This window comes from Astyanax mexicanus, chromosome 15, assembly GCF_023375975.1.
Source record: "Astyanax mexicanus isolate ESR-SI-001 chromosome 15, AstMex3_surface, whole genome shotgun sequence".
Lineage (NCBI taxonomy): Eukaryota > Metazoa > Chordata > Actinopteri > Characiformes > Acestrorhamphidae > Astyanax > Astyanax mexicanus.
In genome coordinates, this window is record NC_064422.1 from 35,860,341 (window position 1) to 35,884,383 (window position 24,043).

The window sequence follows — 24,043 nt, forward strand, 5'->3', positions numbered from 1 at the left end:
CTCTTGGTGCATTGCTTTGTGTGTATGGTTACACTGAACACTATTTTCCCACAATAGTGCAATGCAAAATAAAAAGGGAGGAGCTACCCACAACTGGAACAATATTAGAAAAAATAGAAGATAATGATGCAGCAGTTAATTGCATCCTTCAATTTTAGTATTAGCAACATATATAAACATGCAAAATGTATTATGCTATACTCATTTTAAATAAAGGAAAAAAGGGAGGTCAATAAATGAATAAAAAAACAGCTGGAGACACAGTTGGGATGCAGCCTTTGTGCACAAAAATGTATATAATATTTTCTATGCAAATATATAGGTATGGTGCGAAAGAAACATGGTAAACATAAATATACAGTAAACATTAGGGGTGTGCCATACCGTATCATACACAATATATCAAGCAATATCATGATTTAAAAAATCCATATTTTGTTTTATATAGTTGCTTATGTTTCCATTTTATATGCATATGCTAAACATTCTGCACTTTAATATTTTAATAGATTTTTGGTTGCATTAAATTTTTTATATTATACTGTTTATTTTGTTACTTTATTATTGTTATTATTTTATATTATTATTTTATTGTTTAATTATTATTTTCTTGGTTAGTTACTCTTGTTTACCAAATAGACAAACATTTACAGATTTGTTTGGTTTCTTCTTTATATTTGAAACGGTTGAACTAAATAAAATTGTAATATTTAGTATGGTTTTTAAATTAATAAAATATTTTAGAGTATGTTTAGAATATTTTTTATATTCATTAAAATAATCATTCATTAATCGTGATTGAGGTAGAATGTTCAGTTAATCATGATATTGATTAATATTGATATTGAAGTCATATCACATAGTACAGAAATATATTCATAGAAATTTATAATTCATAAATCATAAAGTTTTATAATTATACATTTTCAGGACTGATCAATACCCAATCCTTATCAGTAACAGTTCAGGTTCAGTATATCAGACTAGTGCACCACTAATAAACACACACACACACACACACACACATACACACACACACACACACTTTTCTTACAGTTTCATCACTGTGGTGCTCATTGAGCACTTTTTGCCCCAGCCTAAGAGAGTAATGATGTGCACCTGAAGTTCATAAGTAAACCTGTAATGACCCATTTCCTGCGCTGTGTGAGGGAAACTGAATGAAAAGAAAACATGGAGGATTAGAGGGATGAAAATAATTGGTGAATAAATTGCCCCTATTCCCCTCCAAAGAGAGTTAGTCTTGGCTTAAGCAATAACATTATCCCAGCCCAGGGCACTTCTACAGCAGAGCTGCACAACAACACTGATGCTGATGAGGCTGATATATGAATCCACTGCACTTTCATATCCCTGTATAAAATCTTTAGACATGTCATCATTACAGCAATCCTGTAGCTAAATATAAAGAAACATGCACTTCCTGAGAGTTCAGAGGAGCGCTGTGGACGGATCTGTTCTGCTAAAGATGCATTACCTGCACGTATTTGTTACATTAACTTTGGGTTGCATGAAACTGGAAAAAACTATGAGCTAAAACTATTGGGGAAAAAATCAAGGGCTATGTTTGTCAGTGTGTTTAAATCAGTACATCAAGACTACATCAAGAATTTTCAAACTTTAATTTTGTTTGACAAACAAAAGCAAGTTCTTCTCTAGCATCGTTAAAAGATCAATTTAAAATGCCTTAATTTTCAGTCTAAAGTGCTACCACTATGATCCGGAGATCGCTGGTTCGAATCCCGGTCATGCAGCTTGTCATCAGCTGCCGGAGCCCCGAGAGAGCACAACTGGACTTGCTCTCTCTGCTTATCATTCCTAGGGTGATGTTGATCAGCACAAGGCATCTGTGAGCTTTTGTATCAGTCTCTGCGCCTTCCTCCGAGTGCGCTGTGATGCTTTTTGGCAAAGATGCATCAGCAGTTTAAAAAGAGGCGGAGTCTGATTACACATGTGTCGGAGGAGGCATCACTAAAGTTGTGGCATCACAAAGAATGAGGGATATACAGCTGAGTAGCTGCAGAATGGGTGGAACAATTGGCCTAGCTAAATTCGGAAGAAAAATGGAAGAAAAAATAGAAGTTAATTCTAAAAAAAATAAATGCCTGTATTTTTCAAAGTTTATTCTATCTAAAGTTTATTTCAAAAAACCTTTTCCAATAAAAGTAAAATTATTGTAGTTAATACCAGCAATCCAATCATTAAACATGTCACACGTGCTGCAATGTGTTAATATGGCTATATATAGCAGTATAATTGCAATATCAGTATGTTAACCATATTGTGCAGCCCCTTGTTCCGACTGTGCACAACACCACCTGACTCCACTAATGATATCTCCTCTCCAACAAGGATGGAAACCTAATTAGTAAAATGAGGTGGGTGGTCAGGACCAATCGCCGCAGATTCTGCAGCCCTCGCTGGATTCAGCCGAGTTCCCAGAGATTTATGGTCCTGCAGTGTTCAGTTCCCATCCTAATGGAACACACCTGTCTCTAATAATCACATGCTCTTCAAGACCTTGATTAGATGGATCAGGTGTGTTAGATTAGGGCTGGAGTTAATGTACTGAATACATACAGTGGAGAGTTCTAAAAGGATCTAAAAGCACATCAGTAATACAGTGGTTTTGGTTGGAGGTCCATTATCCATTGATGGACATATTTATTACTAGGAATGGGAATTACAGCATCTCATGATATGTCACCATACATTGCCCATGATAACAATGACATCACGGTACTGTGATTAGTAGACAATTCACTATGATACTTCACATAATTCACTCTACTACATAAAGTATCGCAAATTAAAACAATACAATGTATCACAATGTCAAATTGTTTTTCCACCCCAATTTAATACCGAAATATTTTTGCAAAAGTTGTTCTTATGCTTGGGGAACTGGAATTGGTAATGGTCAATTAATTATTTGTTTGTGGTTTTAATATCTAATTGTAAAAAGAATAAAACAAGATCTTTAATTAGTAAAAGAAAAATACTTTTTTAATGTATTAAAAAAAATAAATAGGTCAGGTTTAGATCCAAAATAGGACGCTTATGTAAACCCCATATGACCATATTTCATCTATCTGTCTGTCTGTCTTATTATTTATTTTATTTTAAACTCCCTCGCTATATTTTATTCCTATACTGCTTTCTGTAAAAATGAGTTTTTTTGAATATTAATAAAAAGTTACTTTATTTTAGTAATTCAGTTCAAAATGTAAACATCATATATTATATAGATGTATTAAAATTAGAATGTTATGCAAGACCAGTTTTTACTGTTGGCAGTATGGGCAGTGTGCCAAATCTTCTGGAAAATGAAATATGCATCTCCATAAAAGTTGTCAGCAGAGGAAGGCATGAAGTGCTGTAAGATGTTGTGGGAAAACACTGCACTGACTTTGGACTTGATAAAACACAGTGGACCATCACCAGCAACACCAGACATGGCTCTCCAAACCATCAATGAATAAATGATATTCACATTTTTTTTTAAATGCACCTGTATAAAGTTGATGGACTTAATAAAAAAAAGTATATTGAAAAGAGACAAAATTGGCCTAAACAATGAATATATGTAGTGTTTGATTGTCTCACAAAATAACGTGTACATGTACATGTGTGTTGCAGTGAAAGACGAGTGTGTGTCAGAAGAGGATGAGAGGAGTCGAGATGCTCTGGTTGAGAAGATCCTTCAACAAGGAGACACAGCGGTAATTTTTCCAGAAGCACCAGAAGACGAACCGCGACAGGGCACACCAGAGACCAGCGGCCACGACGAGAACGGTACATAATGCACATATTTATGCACATTGTGTGTCCAAATATTCATGGATACCCATTCTAATAAATGCATTAAAGGGCTAAATAGGTACAAAGCTATAGGTAAACATTTGAGATGAGTTCCAGCATCCTGTCTTTATGAATGCACGAATCACTGAATGCAATCAAACACTCACAGCAATGTGTCACGCCTGGCCCTGTTTCCTGTCTGTCCTCGTGCCTGTGTTGTCCCACGTGACCCGTGCCCCTGTGTTCTGTCAGTGTTTTTCCACTCACCTATGTCCATTTGTAGCTCCGCCCCTCATTAGTCTGTCCCCAGGTGTTACCTGTTCTCCTTCCCGCCTTGTGTGTATATTTAAGCATCTCAGTCATTAGTGTTTCTGTCGGTTCTTGTGCGTTTATACGTCTGTCACGGCTGTGTTAAATCCCGTCTGTCAATTAGTCTCCTGTTTCTGTTTGTTTTATGTTTTGTTTTCTGTTCTTTAATAAATGATACTTGCGTTAGCGTCCGCTCTCCTCGTCCAGTCCTTCTCACAGCGTTACAGAAGAACCGACCAAAAATATGGACGCTGCAAGTAATCCTTTTTTTGGATCCAGGCTGGCTATCCGACCCACTCCCTTCTCTCGCGGCGTTCAGGAGGAGTATGCGGCTGAAAACTCCTCCACTTCCCGGCGCCGGAGGAGAAGAGGTGGGCGGCGGCGCTCTCAGCGCTCCCTTTCTCCGGTGGAAGATTTCCGGAGCGGAGAAAATTTTGGGGGGGCGATACGGGTTGGTGCGGTTAGCCTCGGTACTCTTTACAGAGGAGGCCAGGCTACCCGGGAGCCGTGGGACTTTCTTGGCTGTGCTCCCAGCAGCTCCGAGGACGAGGAGCCTTTCCCCGCACCAACCCGCCTTCCGCTGCCTGATCCCGCACCTGTTTACTGGCCGCCTCCTGTTTCCACGCCGCGCTCCGTGAGGCCCGTGGATGGGACGCCACGCTCCGTGACTCCCGTGGCTCATCCGCGCTCCTCGACTCTCCCGGCTGAGACGGCGTACTCCGTGAAGCCAGCGGATGGGACGCTACGCTGTGTGATTCCCGTGGCTCATCAGCGCTCCGAGAAGCCGCTCTCTGAAGCTCCGGCTAAGCTAGCTAGCCTGCTAGCTCCACCGCGCTCTCAAGCTCCACCTACTTCCAGCTCTCCAGCCCGGCCGGATTCCAGCTCTGCAAATCCTGATCCAGAAGCAAGCTCCGGTCCGGTCTTTACAGCCTTGCCTACTGCTCCAGTCCTGTTGTTAGCGGCCGCCGCGCCTGCTCAAGCTGCACCCGCCGCACCTGCCCAAGCTGCACCCGCCGCGCCTGCCCAAGCTGCACCCGCCGCGCCTGCCCAAGCTGCACCCGCCGCGCCTGCTCAAGCTGCACCCGCCGCGCCTGCTCAAGCTGCACCCGCCGCGCCTGCCCAAGCTGCACCCGCCGCGCCTGCTCAAGCTGCACCCGCCGCGCCTGCTCAAGCTGCACCCGCCGCGCCTGCTCAAGCTGCACCCGCCGCGCCTGCTCAAGCTGCACCCGCCGCGCCTGCTCAAGCTGCACCCGCCGCGCCTGCTCAAGCTGCACCTGCCGCGCCTGCTCAAGCTGTTCAAGCCTCCGTGTCTGCTCCAGCACCAGCAGTGCCTGCCACCAATGTGGTACCCACTGTCCCTGACCCTGTACCCGCGGCTCCGTCCGCCTCTGACTCTGTACCTGCTCCGAGACCAAAGTTTGGCCCTAGGCCCTGTGTCCCTAAGCCAGCGAGGTCTCCTGCTCCAGCCCCTCGAACTCTGCCCAGGCTGGCCCCTCAGACATTGACTTTTCCCAGCCCTGGGCTTCCGTCTATGTTTGTATTTGTACCTGTGTCTGTTCCTGTTTTAGTTCCAGTTTCTGTCTGCGTCCCAGTATTCGTTTCCAGTAGTGTCTCAGTTCCTGTCCCCGTCACTGTGCTAGTTTCTGTCCCAGTTAATGTTTTTGTCCCTGTTCCCCTGTCCAGTCCTGTCCTGTCTGCATCCCTGTCTAGTGTCCAGTTCCCTGTCCAGTCTCAGTCTCCTGTCCAGTTCCCCGTCCAGTCTCAGTCTCCTGTCCAGTTCCCCGTCCAGTCTCAGTCTCCTGTCCAGTTCCCCGTCCAGTCTCCGTCACCCGTCCAGTTCCCCGTCCAGTCTCAGGCTCCCGTCCAGTCTCAGTCTTTCGTCCAGTCTCTGTCCTCTGTCCTGTCTCCGTTTCAGTCCCCGGTTTCGTCTCGTGTTTTCCCCGGCCTCTCCCCGCCGCCAGCCCCCGGGGTTGGTTTTTACGCGCCTCGGGAGCTGCGCGTTTAGGGGGAGGCTTCTGTCACGCCTGGCCCTGTTTCCTGTCTGTCCTCGTGCCTGTGTTGTCCCACGTGACCCATGCCCCTGTGTTCTGTCAGTGTTTTTCCACTCACCTATGTCCATTTGTAGCTCCGCCCCTCATTAGTCTGTCCCCAGGTGTTACCTGTTCTCCTTCCCGCCTTGTGTGTATATTTAAGCATCTCAGTCATTAGTGTTTCTGTCGGTTCTTGTGCGTTTATACGTCTGTCACGGCTGTGTTAAATCCCGTCTGTCAATTAGTCTCCTGTTTCTGTTTGTTTTATGTTTTGTTTTCTGTTCTTTAATAAATGATACTTGCGTTAGCGTCCGCTCTCCTCGTCCAGTCCTTCTCACAGCGTTACACAATGCTCCAAAATCTGGAACGCTTCAAACACCTGTCAATTGCAATCACCTAGCTGAATTTAAGGCATATCGGTGTATTTTTGGTATTGTGGGGGCGCAACAAAAAAAATATGCCTTGCGCAGCTCAAAACGCAGAAAAGTCTTATACTAAATCTCTTAATGAATCATGGGTGTGTTTTGGGCATAAATTTTAAATAAACCAATCAGTGTGCCAGTCATCATTCTCTTTAAGAGCCAGGTGTGCTCTGACTTTGGCGCATTTGTATCTTAACAGCTGTTTAACAAGTGGGGGCGTATGCCCTGGCATACTTATAGGAATGGACTCTGACTTTTGACTGTTGTCATGGTTTTAATCAGTCAGTGGAGCTCCTGTATTTTCTGCCCCCAAAACCTAAAACCTAACTAGCAGCCAGTAAACGCACAAAATAGTATGTGTCATTAATTTAATAAGAAACATAAAATGGGCAGATGTCCTAGTATGTTTGTCTACATAGTGTATACAGTATGTCAGTTTAACCCTAAACAAGCCTAAACACACACAGCAAACTCCCCCAAGTTCACTGTGAACACACAGCTCACCTCTGATGACTCTGATATTCCCACCTGTGCTCACCTGTTTGAACAGAAACGGAGAAAACGCAGCACCTGAGCAAACCTGTCCTACCTGAGAGACTTTCTCACGTTCCTGATAGTGTGTGTGGGTGTGGGAGCATTTCACCTGACCAGGGGAGAAGTTTAATACATTACCTGTTAACAGGTAATATGTTACCTGTGTGAAAGTGAGGCAGTCAGAGATAGAAACACAGGCCAGGTGTAGCCCTCAGCCCTCAGCAATTACTAATGTACTCAACCACTAACTCACTGTTATACATTTATATTTTCATCTCTGGAATTTAACAGACACACTTATCAATATATTTGAGTATTAAAGAATGTGCACAAACACAGGTGAAATGAACAGACAAAAAGCTCCGCCCAGAACAGGACGCATATTTAACGCTGAACATAAGCAATTCTTAACCAGTTAACATATATCAGTGTTGGTGGCCAGCTGGAAGGATTTGATAAACTATGTTACTGGGATTTTCCGTTTTCAGTTAAAGGATTTTGCTTAGTTATGGTTATGGTTACCAAGCAACAAACAAGAAAAAAAGCCATTTATTTCTGCATTTTTTACTAAGATTTATTATTATTAAGGCACTGTATTGTTATTCACTTCTTCTACTTCTAACACATGCAACGCACACTTTACAACACACACAAACACACACACACAGTGCAACCACAGGGGATAACATAGCAACACCCTAACAACCACCTTAGGATATTATAGCAACCACCTAGCAACACTTTAGTAATCACATGGGATACCAAAGCAATAGCTGCTATAGCTACTGTGTCTGTCTGTCTGTTTGTGTGTATGTGTCTGTCTGTGTGTCTGACTGTCTATCTGTTGGTCAGTCTGTATGTTTGTCTGCCTGTCTGTCTATCTGTGTGTCTGTCCGTGTGGATGTGTGTGTGTGTCTTTTTGTCTGCCCCCCCTGCTTGTCTGTATGTGTGTGTGTGTCTGTATGTGTGTTTGTCTGTCTCCCTGTCTGTCTGTTTATGCAATCTACATTCAATATCTAGAAAATTTGTAACTTTTCTCATTTCACTTATTAATTAATTGGGTACCACTTTAAAATAAGACTACCCTAATAAAGGGTTTATAAATGGTTTACAATTAGTTTATTGATTACTAATTAGGTTGTAAATGCCTTAAAAATCATTAATAATCAGTTATAACACATCGAAGAAAGGGCAACAGTGTAGATTGCTGTGGGTTTAGTATTTGGCAAACAACAGGTCATTGTTGCCCTTTCTATGTATGTGTTATAACTGATTATTAATGATTTTAATGCATTTACAACCTAATTAGTAACCATTAATAAACTAATTGTAAACCATTTATAAATCCTTTATAAAGGTAGTCTTATTTTAAAGTGGTACTATAAATTGTTATATTTTGGAGGAACTGCATACTTTATCTTCTGTGGTCCACGATTCCATTCCACCCATTTCCCAAAGTTAGTTTGAGACTAACTAAAAGACCCAGCTCTCTCTTACTGCAGCTCATTCATTGTTCAGGCTGGTAATGATTCACCTTTTTGCAGGTGTTGTTGTTTTTGTTTTTGATTATGGAGCTGCTGTTCCTCTCTTTGCTTTTCGTTCCTTTTCTCCTCATCCTCCTCTTTGTGCTGAAGATGGGGTGCGGATGGAGGGAGGAAGTTGTTGCGTTGTGCTGGAGCTGTCACTCAGCCCACATCAAAGGCCTCTCCACATTACAGCGTGTGATTGAAGTTCACATATTCCCCTACTTCAGCTCTCGCTCTTCAAAACCAGTGTCATCAAAACCAGCACAATACCACACAGAGCACGCACTTATCATCACGTACACATACACTCTCTCACTAATACATTCACACGATATCGTTGGCAAACAAGGTGGCTATGTTTTTTTTTTTTTTTGAGCAATAAACCTCATTCGGGTCTTTTATGTTTTATGAATTTTGGTAAACTTGTAGTGTTGTATTGTATACTGAATCTACTGTATCTACAGCTCTGTAAAAAAAAATAAGAGACCACTTAAAATGATGAGTTTCTTCGATTTTACCAAATTGAAAACCTCTTGAATATAATCAAGAGGAAGATGGATGCAGTGTGTAAGACTGGTGGAAGAGAACATGCCAAGATGCATGAAAACTATGATTAAAAACCAGGGTTATTCCACCAAATATTGATTTCTGAACTCTTAAAACTTTATCCATATGAACTTGTTTTCTTTGCATTATTTGAGGTCTGAAAGCTTTGCATCTTTTTTGTTTTTTCAGACATTTCTCATTTTCTGCAAATAAATGCTCTAAATGATAATATTTTAATTCGGAATTTGGAAGAAATGTTGTCCGTAGTTTATAGAATAAAACAACAATGTTCATTTTACTTAAACATATACCTATAAATAGCAAAAACAGAGAAACTTATTCAGAAACTGAAGTGGTCTCTTATTTTTTTCCAGAGCTGGATTTTATAATGTCTTTCTTTGGACTTCTATAATCAGGTGTTTCTTTTTATCTTTTCTTTTTTTTTTATGAAAGAAAACATTTTGTGTGATGTGTATGTAAGATTAAGTGAATTAAGCAAGCGATTGAGAGAAACCTAAACTCACACAGGTCTTTGTCCTTGTTCTCGTATCTTTGTCCTTGTACTTACCTTGCTCTCCCCTCTCTCTCTCTCTCTCTCCCTCTCTCTCTCTCTCTCTCTTTCTCTCTCAGGCACCCCAGATGCTTTCTCGCAGCTCCTCACATGTCCGTACTGCTCTCGCGGCTACAAGCGCTACACCTCCCTGAAGGAGCACATCAAGTACAGGCACGAGAAGAGCGAGGACAACTTCAGCTGCTCCCTCTGCAGCTACACCTTCGCCTACCGCACACAGCTCGACCGACACATGAGCGCACACAAAACAGACCGAGATCAGGTACTGCACACCTCCACATTAACTACCCTTCAACCACGTGAAATCAAATTTCAAGTCTTATTTTAAGACTTATTGCTCAGTGACTATAAGTAAAAATGCACCAAAATTAAATTGTCAGAAACTAAACAAAAATATTACTTACTAGTAATGTTTATTCCGCCAAATAATTCCAGTTAGCTGACTCTCTGTGCATCCCTGTCAATTGTGCATTGCTTGATAACTCCTGAGAAACATGTTTGCAATGAGGAATTAAAGTATGTGTTACATGCAGACCCTTTATTTTTAAGTCTTAACACTTAAATCATGTGTTTAGACAAAAACTAGAACAGTTAAGTTCTTGCACATGCATTTTTATTTGGTTTCTGTACAGAGTGGATTTTATTTATGTAAATTATTCCAAACAATAAATTCAGAAGTTATTATTATTAATAAAAAACAAATAAATTTACTTTTAAAACAACCATTATTTCCCATACATATTGTTTTAAAAGTACTGTATATTTGGGTGCAATGATTTGCAAAGGTATAGATGTTTAATCATACACTGGAGGACATTAATAATCACTAATTAAATTGTTATACATATGCATATATCATTGCTGTCACACTCAAAAAAACTACATGAAACTTGTTATCAAATTAAATCACACACAAATGGTAACTTGTGCAGCCGCAACAATACCAAGATATTGTCATCTGTTCTATATTTTATATGTAACAATATTTTGCATGTGTCAGTATACAACACAATGTAGGCACACGTTTCCACAGAGATCCACGTAAACACTACAGCGAGTGGAAGTGGAGGAGCTACTGAACGTGATGTCACGTGACCAAGAAAGCCAAAAAAAAAACTCACTGGTCCTCCTGTTTTTTTTTTTTTATCGCAGTCTGGATGCAAGAGTTTTATCACTTAGTAGAAGTGTGAAATATTTTTCACAGACGTCCCCCTGAGAAACTAGTCCTGTGAGGATAGGGCTTAAGACCACACATATGAAAGTGTCTAAAATTAAATGCAAAAAGATCAGAATTAACATTGACACTCGTATATGTGAACATAGCCTACCAGAAATGCTCCAAAATGAATTAGGATTCTTTTGTTGAATCTACAATATATGGTACCACATGCTTGAATTATGGGCATTAACTACACTTGCTACACAGTGATTTCTCAGTAGCATGAAGAAAATCTCACACACTCACTCACACTTTGTTTCTCTCTTTCTCTGTTTTTCCTCCAGCGGCATGTAAACCAAACAGGGGGTGGAGGAAATCGTAAGTTTAAGTGCACTGAATGTGACAAAGCCTTCAAATACAAACACCACCTGAAAGAACACCTGCGAATCCATAGCGGTGAGTGCACTTGGCCAGTTGTTGGGTCTGTGTGTATATTGTGTTTTAGTAATGAGGTAATTCCACATCAGTGTGCTGTATCAAGAGTTCTGCAGATTTGGTTTCTGGCTAACCCTCAGTAGGAAACATGATTGTGTTTGTATTGGCTCGTGGGGAACCTGATTGGACAGACTTTTTATTTCTGAAGATAACGGCAATCAGATGCATCTGGCCTTTCTTGGAATGTCTTACGTATTTACTTTTGTGTTAAATTTATTGTGCGTATTTATCTTTTAAAGTTTTAGTTTTTCCTAAAGGACTGAATATTACTGCAGAAATATAAAAAAGTTTTTGGAACATAAAGTTTCTGTTTTTATGAACACTCAGGGACTGCTCCAGGCTGTGGTGTGTAGTAACACAAATCAAATCAAACATGATGCAAGTTTAGATACTATCAGGATCAACCAATTGCTTTAAAATTACTTTAAATAAAAAATGCGTCACGTTAGAATTGCACAAATGTGGGTGGATGTTTTTTTCTTTTTTCTTTTGCTGATTCGACGTTAGGGAAAGGCTTTAAATCAGATATATAGTTTCAAAGAGTGGAAAACAATTACATTTGACTGCTTGTATAAACATTCTCAGTTTGTTATCATCTCCATATAACAGGATTTGTCTGTGTTTGTCCTGCAGGAGAGAAGCCATACGAGTGCTCGAACTGTAAGAAGCGTTTCTCCCATTCCGGCTCCTACAGCTCCCACATCAGCAGCAAGAAATGCATCGGCCTCATCTCCGTCAACGGCCGGCCGCGGCCTTCTCCGGCCACAGGAGGCGCCAAAACCCCTCAGTGCCCTTCCCCATCCCTGCCCTCATCTCCTGCCACCGCCCGTACCCAGCTCAGAGACAAACTGGACCACGCTAAGCCCCTGCAGGAGCAGCTCCCGCTCACACAGATCAAGTCTGAGCCCATGGACTATGAGTACAAGCCTGTGGTTGTGGCCCCGGCTGCTGGGGGCGTGAACGGAGTTTTCCAGGGCGGAGCTGCGGCCCCCCTTCAGGGAGCAGTACAAGCTGTGGTTCTGCCTACTGTGGGCCTGGTCTCACCTATCAGCATCAACCTGGGTGACCTGCAGAACATGCTGAAGGTGGCAGTGGACGGGAACGTGATCAGGCAGGTGCTGGAGAACGCCCAGACCAAAGGCCAGCCTGCAGGAACTGGGAGAGTGGCAATCGCCCAGGCTCCTCAGCAAGTTATCCAAGCCATTAGTCTTCCTATTGTAGACCAGGATGGAACGGCCAAAATCATCATCAACTACAGCTTGGATCCATCGCAGGCCCAGGCAGCCCTGCAGAACTTGAAGAAAGAGCCTATTGGTCAGAACACTGACGCCTGCAAGACAGAGAGACTGCCAGAGGACCTGACCATCAAAAGCAAGACAAGCAAAGAGAAGCCTACTATTACTACGGGTGAAGAGAAGCAGCTGGAGAAGTCTGTCAGTGATGTATCACCCAAACACTGTGGCAAGGAAGGACAGCAGATCAACGGGATGCATCCGGAGGAGAAGTCTGGAGTAGATATTGGACTATGTCCTGGGAAGCCTCCACTGAAGAACCTTCTGTCCCTACTCAAGGCTTACTTTGCATTAAATGCTGAGCCCACCAAGGAGGAACTGGCCAAAATCTCTGAATCAGTCAGCCTTCCTACCGAAGTGGTCAGAAAGTGGTTTGAGAAGATGCAATCCGGTCAGATTTCTGTGGAAATGTCTTCTCCATTGTCGCAGAATGAGCAGAATGCTGGTGAAGATACTGATGAAACACCAGAAGAGCTCATCAAGTTGACACTTGAGAAAGACAAAGAACCCCAGAAGAACCTAGAAGAGCAGGAGATGGAACTGCATAGCCCTGCAGAGGGCGCTACAGCTGGGATAAATGGGACAGAAAATGGCCCAGCATCCCCTTCACCACTGAACCTGTCTGCAGACGGGCCCGTCCCAGCCCGGACTGCAGAGGAGGGTGATGGACCCCTCGATTTGTCCCTCCCCAAATCCGCCGCTGCACCTAATGCGGCTACCACTCACGCTAACACTGTTTACTCGGCTCAGGACGAGCCACTGAACTTGACTTGCACAAAGAAGGAAGCGTCCGGCATCGCAAACGCTAGCGCTGCCGGCTATGCTAACCAAACAAGTGCCAATCCCATAAACATTGTGACCACTCAGCTGCCCACACTGGTGGCCATCACCGATCAGGGCCACGGGCAGTGCCTACGCGCCCTCACCACCACTAAACAGACCATCCTGATTCCACAGCTGGCCTACACCTATACCACTACAGCCTCCAGCCCAGCAGGGGGCGACACACAGCAGAAGACCATACTGCGGGTCAACGGAATCAAGGTGAGAACAGGTCATCTCTGGATTTAGACAACTACAATGTTCATGTAACTGTTCCCTTTTTAAGTGAAGTTCTAGAAGATCTCTCATAAGTATTGGGACACTTAAACATTCATAATGTCTCCAGAAATCAAGGGTATCATGTCAGAAGGTTAATGATCATGTGCTCCTTTCTGAGAGCCCAGTTTTATTGGGAATACTTCTCTGTGTGTTTGTGTTTACACATCTGTGTCAGCAATTGGTTCTAATTAAAGTAGCTTAATTCACTTGTTCGATGTATGGAACTTAAGGACACTTTACATATCGTCACTGTCAAATTGAAAACAAGTATCTCCAAAACAGCGACTTTAAATAAGAGAGAGAAAAAAAAACCTTCTTAACTTTGAATGGAAGTCAATATAAAAACAATTAATTTCAAGTAATTTTGGAAAAAATCAATTGGTCCATTCATCAAGAAATTTTGATACAGTGTATGGGACAGTTTGTTTGGTCAAAACTAAAAATCAACAAAAATGGAGATACTTGTTTGTCATTGGACAGCGATGATATACAGGGAAAAGGGAATAGGGAAGGAGAGGGGGAAAAGGAAAGGGGAGGGGGGGGAAGCCAATTCAGCTAGTTGCCTTTCCAGGTGTTGTTCCGAATCCTGCAACAGCAGAATGAGCGCAACAAATTACCCTCAGATTCCTTTTATTAATGTTCATTAATAAGGATGAATCTACAGTTACAGTAGATACAGTAATAAAATAAAGGGTACTGTCATGCCTGCCTTGTTTGTTCTGAACCTTCAGACTTTTCTGTTTGGTCTAAACCAAACAAGCAGGTGTGGAAGTCGATGCGAACCATGGTCTGGACAAAAGGATCAACATTTTGTCTAATCAAAGAAGGTGGTCTCAGTGGTCTCAATCAGGTTAAACTGAACCGTTCTCTGGTTTGTTTTGTTTTTAGTAGGGCTGTCAACATTAAAGCATTAATGCACGCAATTCATTTGGAATCAGTAGTGCCTTATTATGTTTTTACCCCAAGTTTATTACGCCACCAAGGTTGATCCCAACTTCCGCCATAATCTGCCCCACCCAACGCATAGATTTATTTCTGGCTGAATGACTGAAAAGCTCCAACACGCTCTTGGTTCAGACTTCCAGCTCCGACCCAGATAGAAGCACATGGAATAAACGTAATATCTATCCACTATAACTACCCACTATAAAAGCTTGCATCTTAGGAAGAACAAGTGCAATTAATCGCAGTTATTCATAGAATATTTTCGAGATTAATTAGCTAAAAAATTTGATCAATTGACACCACTAGTTTTTAGAAAATTTAGAGTTTTGGACCAATTACAGGAAGCATTAAACAACAGAAGAAGAAAAAGAACTGATGTTGTGTCATAATCTGACTAGACTTGGCCCAAAACATTATGGCATTAACAGATTTTACTTGTAACTTCTGTATCTACTGTAACTGTAGACTAATCCTTATTAATGAACATAAATAAATGGAATCTGAGGGTAATCTGTTGCACTCATTCTGCTGTGTTGGATTTGACACAATACCTGGAAAGGCAACCCAATGAATTGGCAACATTCGGAGAGACATTGCTCATATAGGTGATAATGATAAAACATAGAAAATTCCTTTAGTTCCTGCAGTTACTAAACTGCAGTGTGGGACCAAAAACTAACAAGGATAAATGTACGGTATACAACATGTTCTATCCACCAAAACAAAGTTTGCTGATTAATAACTGAACGAACACAAATCCAGTGTGGGAGTAACTGGATATAGTTGCTTTACACATGCAATGCACAAAAAAATCCAGGTCCAGGCAGATTTTAAGTTAATGCTGATATATATATATATATATATATATATATATATATATATATATATATATATATATATATATATATATATATACATATATATATATTTTTTTTTTTTTGAAAAGAAACAAAAGAATAAGCATTAAATTAATAGCCTTTGTTAACTTAACAAACAAACTACTCAGCTGGTACCAGCACCCCCCAGAGGCCTGGTAGACCACTCTATTAATGGCTATGGAAAACCCCATTTACCTATAGAGAGAACACAGTCTTGGAAAGAGTTATGTAATACTGATAACAAAACAAATTGAGTTAAATTAAATAACACAAATCAAACAAAGTGTAGAAATGGCTCCTACGCAGTGTAACAAACACATGAACCTTGCACAGTGATAATTTCCCTGTTTGATTTCTTTAGGAGGAAAAGCTGGAGAACACCTCAGAACTGGCTTCAGTTTTAGATGAGCAGACAGACTCAGACTCCGGCCCAGCGAGGAAGAAGATGAAGAAGACTGAGAACGGCCTGTACGCCTGCGACCTGTGTGACAAGATCTTCCAGAAGAGCAGCTCGCTGCTTCGACATAAATACGAACACACAGGTACGCTGAACGCAACTCAACACATACAGACAGAGGAGCAGAGCGTGATCTCACCCTCGCCGAGACGTTCACCTGCTGGGCCTTCAGAATTATGAGGCCAACTGGTTTTGAAGGGGAAATTGTGACAGAGCAGGTTAAATTGCAACATTATTATTGCCTATTGCGCATTTAACAGGGTGGAATTCACAGTTCCAAATAGCGTTACATGCGCTGGAGGGTGCGGAGGGTTGTCATTTGCTGGCCAGAAGAATTACCTTTTAACATGGAACCCAGTCTGTTACATCAGAACTCTGGTAGTAATTTACACTCTCTCTCTCTCACTCTTTCTCTCTCATGCTCTCTCTCTCTCTCTGGGCGCTGTTAGATCTTATCCAAGCCAAAGAGCTGCTCACCTCTCTCTTTCGATTCAGATTCCCAGCCAAAAGCAAGCAGCCTACATCCAAATGACATCACTGTGCCTTGAACCATGAGCTTGTACTTTCTTATCCTTCGCTCCAAAGCCACAGTTTATAAAACTCTTACCTCCAGCCCACGGCGGAGCGGGGCCGCCTCACCCTCTGTTGCTTATTTTGATTCATTGTTTGGTTTTATTATCCATGGATACATAATGACACGTAGCGCTTAATCCTTTGAAGCTCGGTGCACGCGGGTTGGGAAAGGCAGGCTTACGGAGCGCCGTGGAGATTAATACAGAGGTATTTGTCACTGAGGAGCTTCGTAAGCTCAGGCGGTGTACGGTGGCTTTTAAACTGCTTGTGTAACGAGCTCTGAAAAGCTCATATTTCCTTCCACATAAACACTCATCTCTGTAACTTTCAGAGGATGTAATGTGGGCGGTAATCCTGTGATAATTACTCGATACAGCTAAAGGGAAAATAAACGCACTGTGTTGTTGCATACACAAAGAGGCACATGCACGTTTGTTTTTTGTTTGTTTTTATGTAATGTCAGGAGATGGGGTCATGCATATGTACAATGAGATTTCAACATGTTCAACAAGTTTTATAAAAAAAAAAAAATGCAAAGAACATTTATTTATTTTTATTTTTTTGGCAGGGGTGCGATAAATCAATATATAGCCAAATTAAACATACAATCACTTACATTATTAATTTAGAGGTGCTTAAGCTTCCAAAATGTTTTATATACATGCTAAAACCAGGCCTTTTAACTTTCTCCATAGTGATTATAATTGACTACAAATATCATAGTAGCCTCTTAATTTATGTTTAGTGATATGTTTTGTTAATACTATGTTGATGGTTTGTTTATTTTGATGGAAACATGGACACACAGCTAATTACATGATCTGGAACAGGATCTAGCTAAGTTTAAATACCGATTATTGTTGGCAGTTTCATTTATTGGACATTTAGTTGAAGGCAAGTTTAATGTCAGTTGAGCCTTAACAAGGGGTCTTACCAATAAGGAGCAGTAAGTTTACTGCTACTCTGCATCACAACAGACTGAGAGGGTTACCTACAGAGCAGCACTAGTAGCTGCTAATTAAGCAGTGTTCTTTTTATTTATATTTTAATCTATATTATATTTTATATTTTAATTATTTATTTGACAGCATAACAGGTTTTAAAAGGGTTGTGGCATTTCAGAATAGGACAAAATTACAATTTCACCTTTTTCTACTTGTAACTCAGTTCCAAATGGAAGGGTGTCACTCGAAAATAATGCCCCACAACAAAAAGTTTTATGATTTTCTTTTGATTAGATAAAGATATATAAACTAATTTTCCCCTGTATCACTCTACCAGCTGTCAAGCATGGTGGTGGTAGCAATATGTTCTGAGATATTTTTCTCCAAGTAGAGCTGGGTACATTGGACAAAGCGGACTACCTCTGACTTATTTAGCAAAACAATAAAACCAGACCGGAATGTTTGATTTATAGTTGGACACAATTGATTATTTAAACAGGACAATGAATCCAGAAACATATCCAGACAAAGGTGGCTGTGGAATGGATAAAGCTATTGACCTCCTTTTACTCGTTTTTATCCAATGGTCAGGACCCCACAGGACCACCACCGAGCAGGTACTATTTGGGTGGTGGGTCGTTCTCAGCACTTTGGTGACATGGTGGTGGTGGTCATCTAATATTGCTGTACTCCTTTAAAATAATCTTTCATTGAAACATTTTGCAATAATTACATTATCAACTTATTGTACAATAAATAGTCATTACCTTAATAATACTTGAGGTGATATCCATACGTGTAATGTTTTTTTTGTATGTTTGTTCACATATACAGCTCTGGAAAAAAATAAGAGACCACTTAAAAATGATGAGTTTCTTTGATTTTACCAGATTGAAAACCTCTGGAATATAATCAAGCGGAAGATGGATGATCACAAGCCATCAAACCAAACTGAACTGCTTAAATTCTTGCACCAAGAGTGGCATAAAGTTATCCAAAAGCAGTGTGTAGTGGTCTCTTATTTTTTTCCAGAGCTGTATAACAGGAAACAGTATTTTAGCCAGTCTCCCATTTCCATCACACAGTGTGGTGAGCAGTAGGTGAAGAAAACGTATATGTTTCCCAATTTATGATTAATTTAAATGGTGTTTTCTTTTAAAGGGTATGGAAGATTTTATTTGCTATTCTATTATCACTGTGTCAATGGTAATTAAATTTTCTTAAAATGGCACTAATATTAAATAGAGCAATAATTTCTAAGCCTAGGTCTGACAGTGAATATCTGTGCTGAAAATGTAAAATATAAGCGTGAAACAAAACTAACGCTAGTATTTCTCTGTCTGTTCTGCAGGTAAACGGCCCCACGAATGTGGAATCTGCAGCAAAGCTTTCAAACACAAGCACCATCTGATCGAGCACTTGCGTCTGCACTCAGGAGAAAAGCCATACCAGTGCGATAAGTGCGGCAAACGCTTCTCCCACTCAGGCTCCTACTCGCAGCACATGAACCACCGCTACTCCTACTGCAAGAAAGAGAACCTCGGCCAGGACCTTCTGCAGAGCCCCGAGGAGGAGGAGAACCAGAGCGAGGAGCAGCCTCGACCTGAGAGCACCGCGCCCTCGCCTCCGTCACAACTGGACTCAGATGAGCGAGGGAGCAGCGCCAGGGAGGACGAGGAGAGCGAGGAGGAGGAGGAGGAGGAGATGGGCTCTGGCAGCATGGTGGACGAGGACGAGATCCAGGTGGTCCAGATCGGAGAGGAGGGAGGAGAAGAGGAGGATGAGGATGAGGAGGAGGAGAGGATGGAGGAAGAGGAGATGACCACGACACAGAATGGAGGAGAGGAAGAGACAGTGGTGGAAACACTAGTAGAAGAAGAAGGAGGAGGAGGAGGAGAAGAAGAAGAAGAGGATGGAGAGATGATGAAGGTTGTGGTGATGCAGGACTGCGAGGAAGAGGAAGAGGAGGAGGAGCAGGACGAACACGACCGAGAAAGAGCAAAAGCAGAGGAACAAGCAGAAAACGCAGAACCAATGGACACGCAGGAGAACAAGGACGAGACACAGGAACAAACTGAGGCTGATGAGGCCGGAGAGAGGAACGAAGGCGATGAACGAGGAGGAGAAGAACTTGTGAAGGTGAACGGTGCAAATGAAGGAAACACACCCAGTAAAAACAGAGATGTGAAATGAACAGAAAAATAAAAGAACACAGCTGGGCTTTTGTTGCCCTGATCCTTTGCTACATCGTTTTACAGACGTTACTAATTTGAAGGAAACAAAGACTGCAGATGTGTCTCTTTCAGAGAGTTCAGACTGACTGTGCAGTAATGAAGACAGAAGAAGGAGGAGGAGGAGGAAGAGGAGGAGAGAGAGGAGGAGGAGCGCTGGAGCGCTGACGCTGCATTTTAGCCCACTACTGTGTATAAAACCCCCTGGTGTGCCTGATTAAGAAAAAAAAAGAAAAACAAAACAAACTAGTTGCTTTTCCACAAAACCAGTGTTTATGAATATGGTTTGTATAAATATAAAGTTTAACAAACGTAAAAAAAAAAATTGACGCATATACGGACTGAAAGCTAGACACGTTTTAGCTAATAATATTTTATTACTAAAACACCTTGGGTCAATTTCTTTTTATCAGTGTTACTAATTTTTTGTCACTCTTGTTTAAACCTTAAGAAGTTGTACAGTTGGGAGAGATTTCTATACGTTTTTATTGCCAATGAACAAAACTCAGTATTTTATTGCATTTGAAGGAGAAGAAAAAAAAAAATCCTGTGCACTACCATACTCCCAGTTTACCGATGGATCACCTCTGTGGGCCTTGCGTTGTTTAATGTCTACCTTTCAGTATTAGCACTCTGTTAGAGCTAACCCCTATGCCACGCTAGCCGGCGCTAGCCCCACATTTACCTGTCTGATTTACTTTTTTTGTGTGGTAAAGAAGTGGTCTATGAGCCTTAAATGTAAGAAACAAGCTAACAAAAAAAAATACGATTTACACGGGTTTGATGGGATGGCAGGATGGTGGCAAACCATCCGAAATCATCTGAAAACTAAACGTTTCTGAGAAGCAGTATTATTTCTGAGAAAGAGAAAAAGCAAAGTCAAAAATGTCAAAAATTCACTCCTCAGTCTGAGACCGCCCACTCTCCGTTATGCAAAAGCATGCATGTTGAAGTGCCATTCGACAGTGCTCTCGCCGTTCCCGGACACTTACCAGGCAGCATGTTGACCTGTGAGCTGGCGCTGTCTTTAACGTTTTATTAATAATGTGGTAGCAAACCTAACCTTAAACCTGAACCCCTGAACCTAAACCTAAACCACTAGTCCTGACCAAAGGACAAGACTGCCTCTTTTTTCTAAACTCAGTTCATCCCACCTGTCACTGCAGTTCAGGACAAAACAATCAAAAACGAGAACAAAAAAAAGAAAAGTTTGGTTTCTTTCGTTTCAGCCTTGAAGTGTTTGTTTGATCTTTTTTGTTCCTCTGTTTGTTTGGTGCACTTCTTTATCCCATTGGCTGCACATACACTTTTTCTTCAGGTAACAAGCATAAGCAAATATGAACCCGTAATGACCCTCACCTGACATTTGTTTTGTTTTTTTTATTTCTACTTTTATAACAGTCAGTATTAATTTCTGTCTATTCTGTTTGTTTGATTGTTTGTTTGTTGGTTTGTTTATTTGTTTTTAAGTGAACATTGTGTATTGTTTGTTTGCAGTCATGGCAGTATTATTCTTCACCCCCTTCACCAGTATAACTTTGTTTAGTTTTAGAGACCTTTTATATTTATGTGTCTTATTTTTGTATTTTTCTTTATGGTTATTTATTACACGACGTAGTGTACAATATTGTAGTTTGTATTAATACAATAATATATTTTAGTATGAAGAATAATTTCGAAGATAAATGAATGCAAAGCTGGGGAAGAACCTCTAGCATTTCAAAGTGTTTTAAAACAGAAAGAGTATTATTTTCAAATTTTCAATTGTTTGAAAGAATTAAAAAAGTGAAATAAAATGTAAAAAAAAAAGAAAGAAAGAAAGAACGAAAGACAGACCACCCAATGAAGTATTGGACCTTTATCTTCTCGCGTTGCCCATTCTCATGTTACTGTGTCTTTCCCCACTAGACCTCGAGGCTACTGAACATTGATAAACTAATTGTATGCTATACACGCATGAGTCTTCGCTGTTGTACTGAAGGATCATCCTTAACCACGATACTGTGCTGCCCTTTTTACGAAAAGCCAAAATGTCGTTAACGTCAACTTTTGTTTGATTTTGTGCCAATGTGTTCGTTTGTCCACGTCAAGGCCACAACTTGTTTTATATGTCCCTGTTTTAATCTATGGTTCTGTATTTTTTTTATAGATAGTTTTTTTTTTTGTTTTTTTTTTTTTGTTTGTTTTTTATGACTCCCCATCTCACAATAAAATACATCAAGAATTGAACACGAGCTGCTGTGGACTGGAATTGTTTTATCCTTTCATTTTCAATAAAAATATCCATATTTGACGCTGCGTATCGATACAATATATTGCAATGTTCATATATTGTCCCACCCCTACTGGAAATGCTCAAAAATGATGAAAATGGGAAAATATTTTTTTTTCCTTCACTTATAAAGTTGCCATTTGGAAGATACAAGGTTTTGCAGACCAAAACTACCTGCCGATGAAGGATCCATTTGATGAAGCATCATCAGAACACGCCCTCTACACAGAGCAGACTGGAGATTCGAGAAAGAGAAAGAATGTCAGAAACATTCATTGAAAAAAGAAAGGAAAGAAATGAAGATGTAAAGCAGAGGAAGATGTGGCCTGACCTTGAGAACTCCTGAAGGTTATTAGCATTGATCAGGGTTGGGTTACAGGCTGGCTTTTGGGCCAGAGAGCATGAATTAGTAATGCACTGGAGCTCGGATCTATAATCTGATGAAAAGTCTGAAAATGATGCCACACCAGCTTCAGCTCCCTGATACTGTACAGCTAAACGGCTGCTGTGTGTGTGTGTGTGTGTGTGTGTGTGTTGAGTTAGCCAGATAAAGAGCTAGGATCTCTCCTGGGAGGCATTAGTGTATGTGTGTGTGTGTTTGAGTTTGTGTGTGTGAGTGTGTGGGTGTCACAAGACGGATGTTTGAGCCATGACTGGGAATGGTTCACTCCTTTCCATTAGTTTTGGTTTATGTCACTAATATTGTCAATAGTTTGTGTATTATTCTTCAGGTCAAGTGTGTGTGTGTGTGTGTGTGTGGGCTGTATTTATAGAAGCTTCATGATATAAAGTTGGGGCAACTGAGGCCAAGAGAGAGAACAGACTCAAAGCAGAACTTCCCCTGGGAAATTTCCAGAAACACACACACACCAACAATTACTTCTCATGTACATACCAGCTTCATTTACCTGAGCAACAGGATAGTGTGTGTGCATGTGTGTGTGTGTGCGTGTGTGTATAGAGTTAAATGAGATGCTGAAATGTTGATTGGTTTGCGATCAATGGCTTTTTCCTGGTTCTCCATCAGTTAGTCAGATTATAAAGAATTGCTGCCCCAGCTTTACCCACATATATAGAGCTTCCCAGATTCCACCAGAGTGACACAGCCACTGCTTCTGAACACTTTCTTTAATTGGGTTTTATTTACCAAGAATATTTAATTGCTTTTCTGTTTAGTAAGACAAAAATAATCAGCTTCTTATTTGATTTATTTTATACTTTATTTATTATTTTATATACACATTCCCACATAATACTTTAGTCAAGTCAAGTCAAGTAGTTTTATTGTCAATACTGCATATGTACAGGACATACAGAGAATTGAAATGACGTTACTCTCCTTCCCAATTTTACAGCAGGTACAGATAATAGATTAATAAAGGAGAATGGGAGACACTATGGGTACAATACAGCAGGGACACAAATAGACATACATGAGACAGAAACAAGGTGCAGTGGTGTGGGGAGAAATAGATATATAAATATAAGTAAAAAAAAAAGTATATATTTATACTTTAATGCGAGAATGATTTAACAATTCATTCTCAAAGCAACATCTACTGCACTGCTCCGTTTACAGATAGATCCTTACCTTGTATAGTTAGGTTTTTATAGCCTTATATATTTTCTATTCTTCTGTGTTTTGATTTGTCTGAGTATGTTTCTTATTGTATTGTGTTGTTGCTGCTAGATGCCTAAATTTCCTTCGGGATAAATAAAGTATCTATCTATCTATCTATCTATCTATCTATCTATCTATCTATCTATCTAAAATCTCTGTTTTATATTATAGTTATACATAGACCCTTTTTTTTAAGTTTAAGTGCTGATGTCACAACAAGGGGGTAAATTTATGTGTTAACTAAGAAAGTCATTCTTTACAGAAAAGAAAAACAGTGTTTTACATACAATTGGACTTTTTTAAAAACATTACTGAACT

The 24,043-nt window shown here is 40.7% G+C and overlaps 1 protein-coding gene and 1 long non-coding RNA gene across 6 annotated transcripts in view; one reads left to right on the forward strand and one right to left on the reverse strand.

The window, feature by feature from the left end:
• The window catches only part of zeb1b (zinc finger E-box binding homeobox 1b), a 121,066-nt gene extending 99,000 nt beyond the window's left edge, over positions 1 to 22,066 (forward strand). The window contains exons 3-8 of the mRNA XM_022670368.2: positions 3,658 to 3,813; positions 9,817 to 10,019; positions 11,261 to 11,372; positions 12,045 to 13,747; positions 15,989 to 16,169; positions 18,953 to 22,066. Of these exons, the coding sequence (XP_022526089.2) occupies positions 3,658 to 3,813; positions 9,817 to 10,019; positions 11,261 to 11,372; positions 12,045 to 13,747; positions 15,989 to 16,169; positions 18,953 to 19,794 (3,197 nt within the window). The 3' untranslated portion in view covers positions 19,795 to 22,066. The remainder of the gene's footprint in view (positions 1 to 3,657; positions 3,814 to 9,816; positions 10,020 to 11,260; positions 11,373 to 12,044; positions 13,748 to 15,988; positions 16,170 to 18,952) is intronic.
• The window catches only part of LOC125781294 (uncharacterized), a 488,206-nt gene that overhangs the window by 450,291 nt on the left and 13,872 nt on the right, over positions 1 to 24,043 (reverse strand). The gene's annotated exons all lie outside the window — the stretch shown is intronic.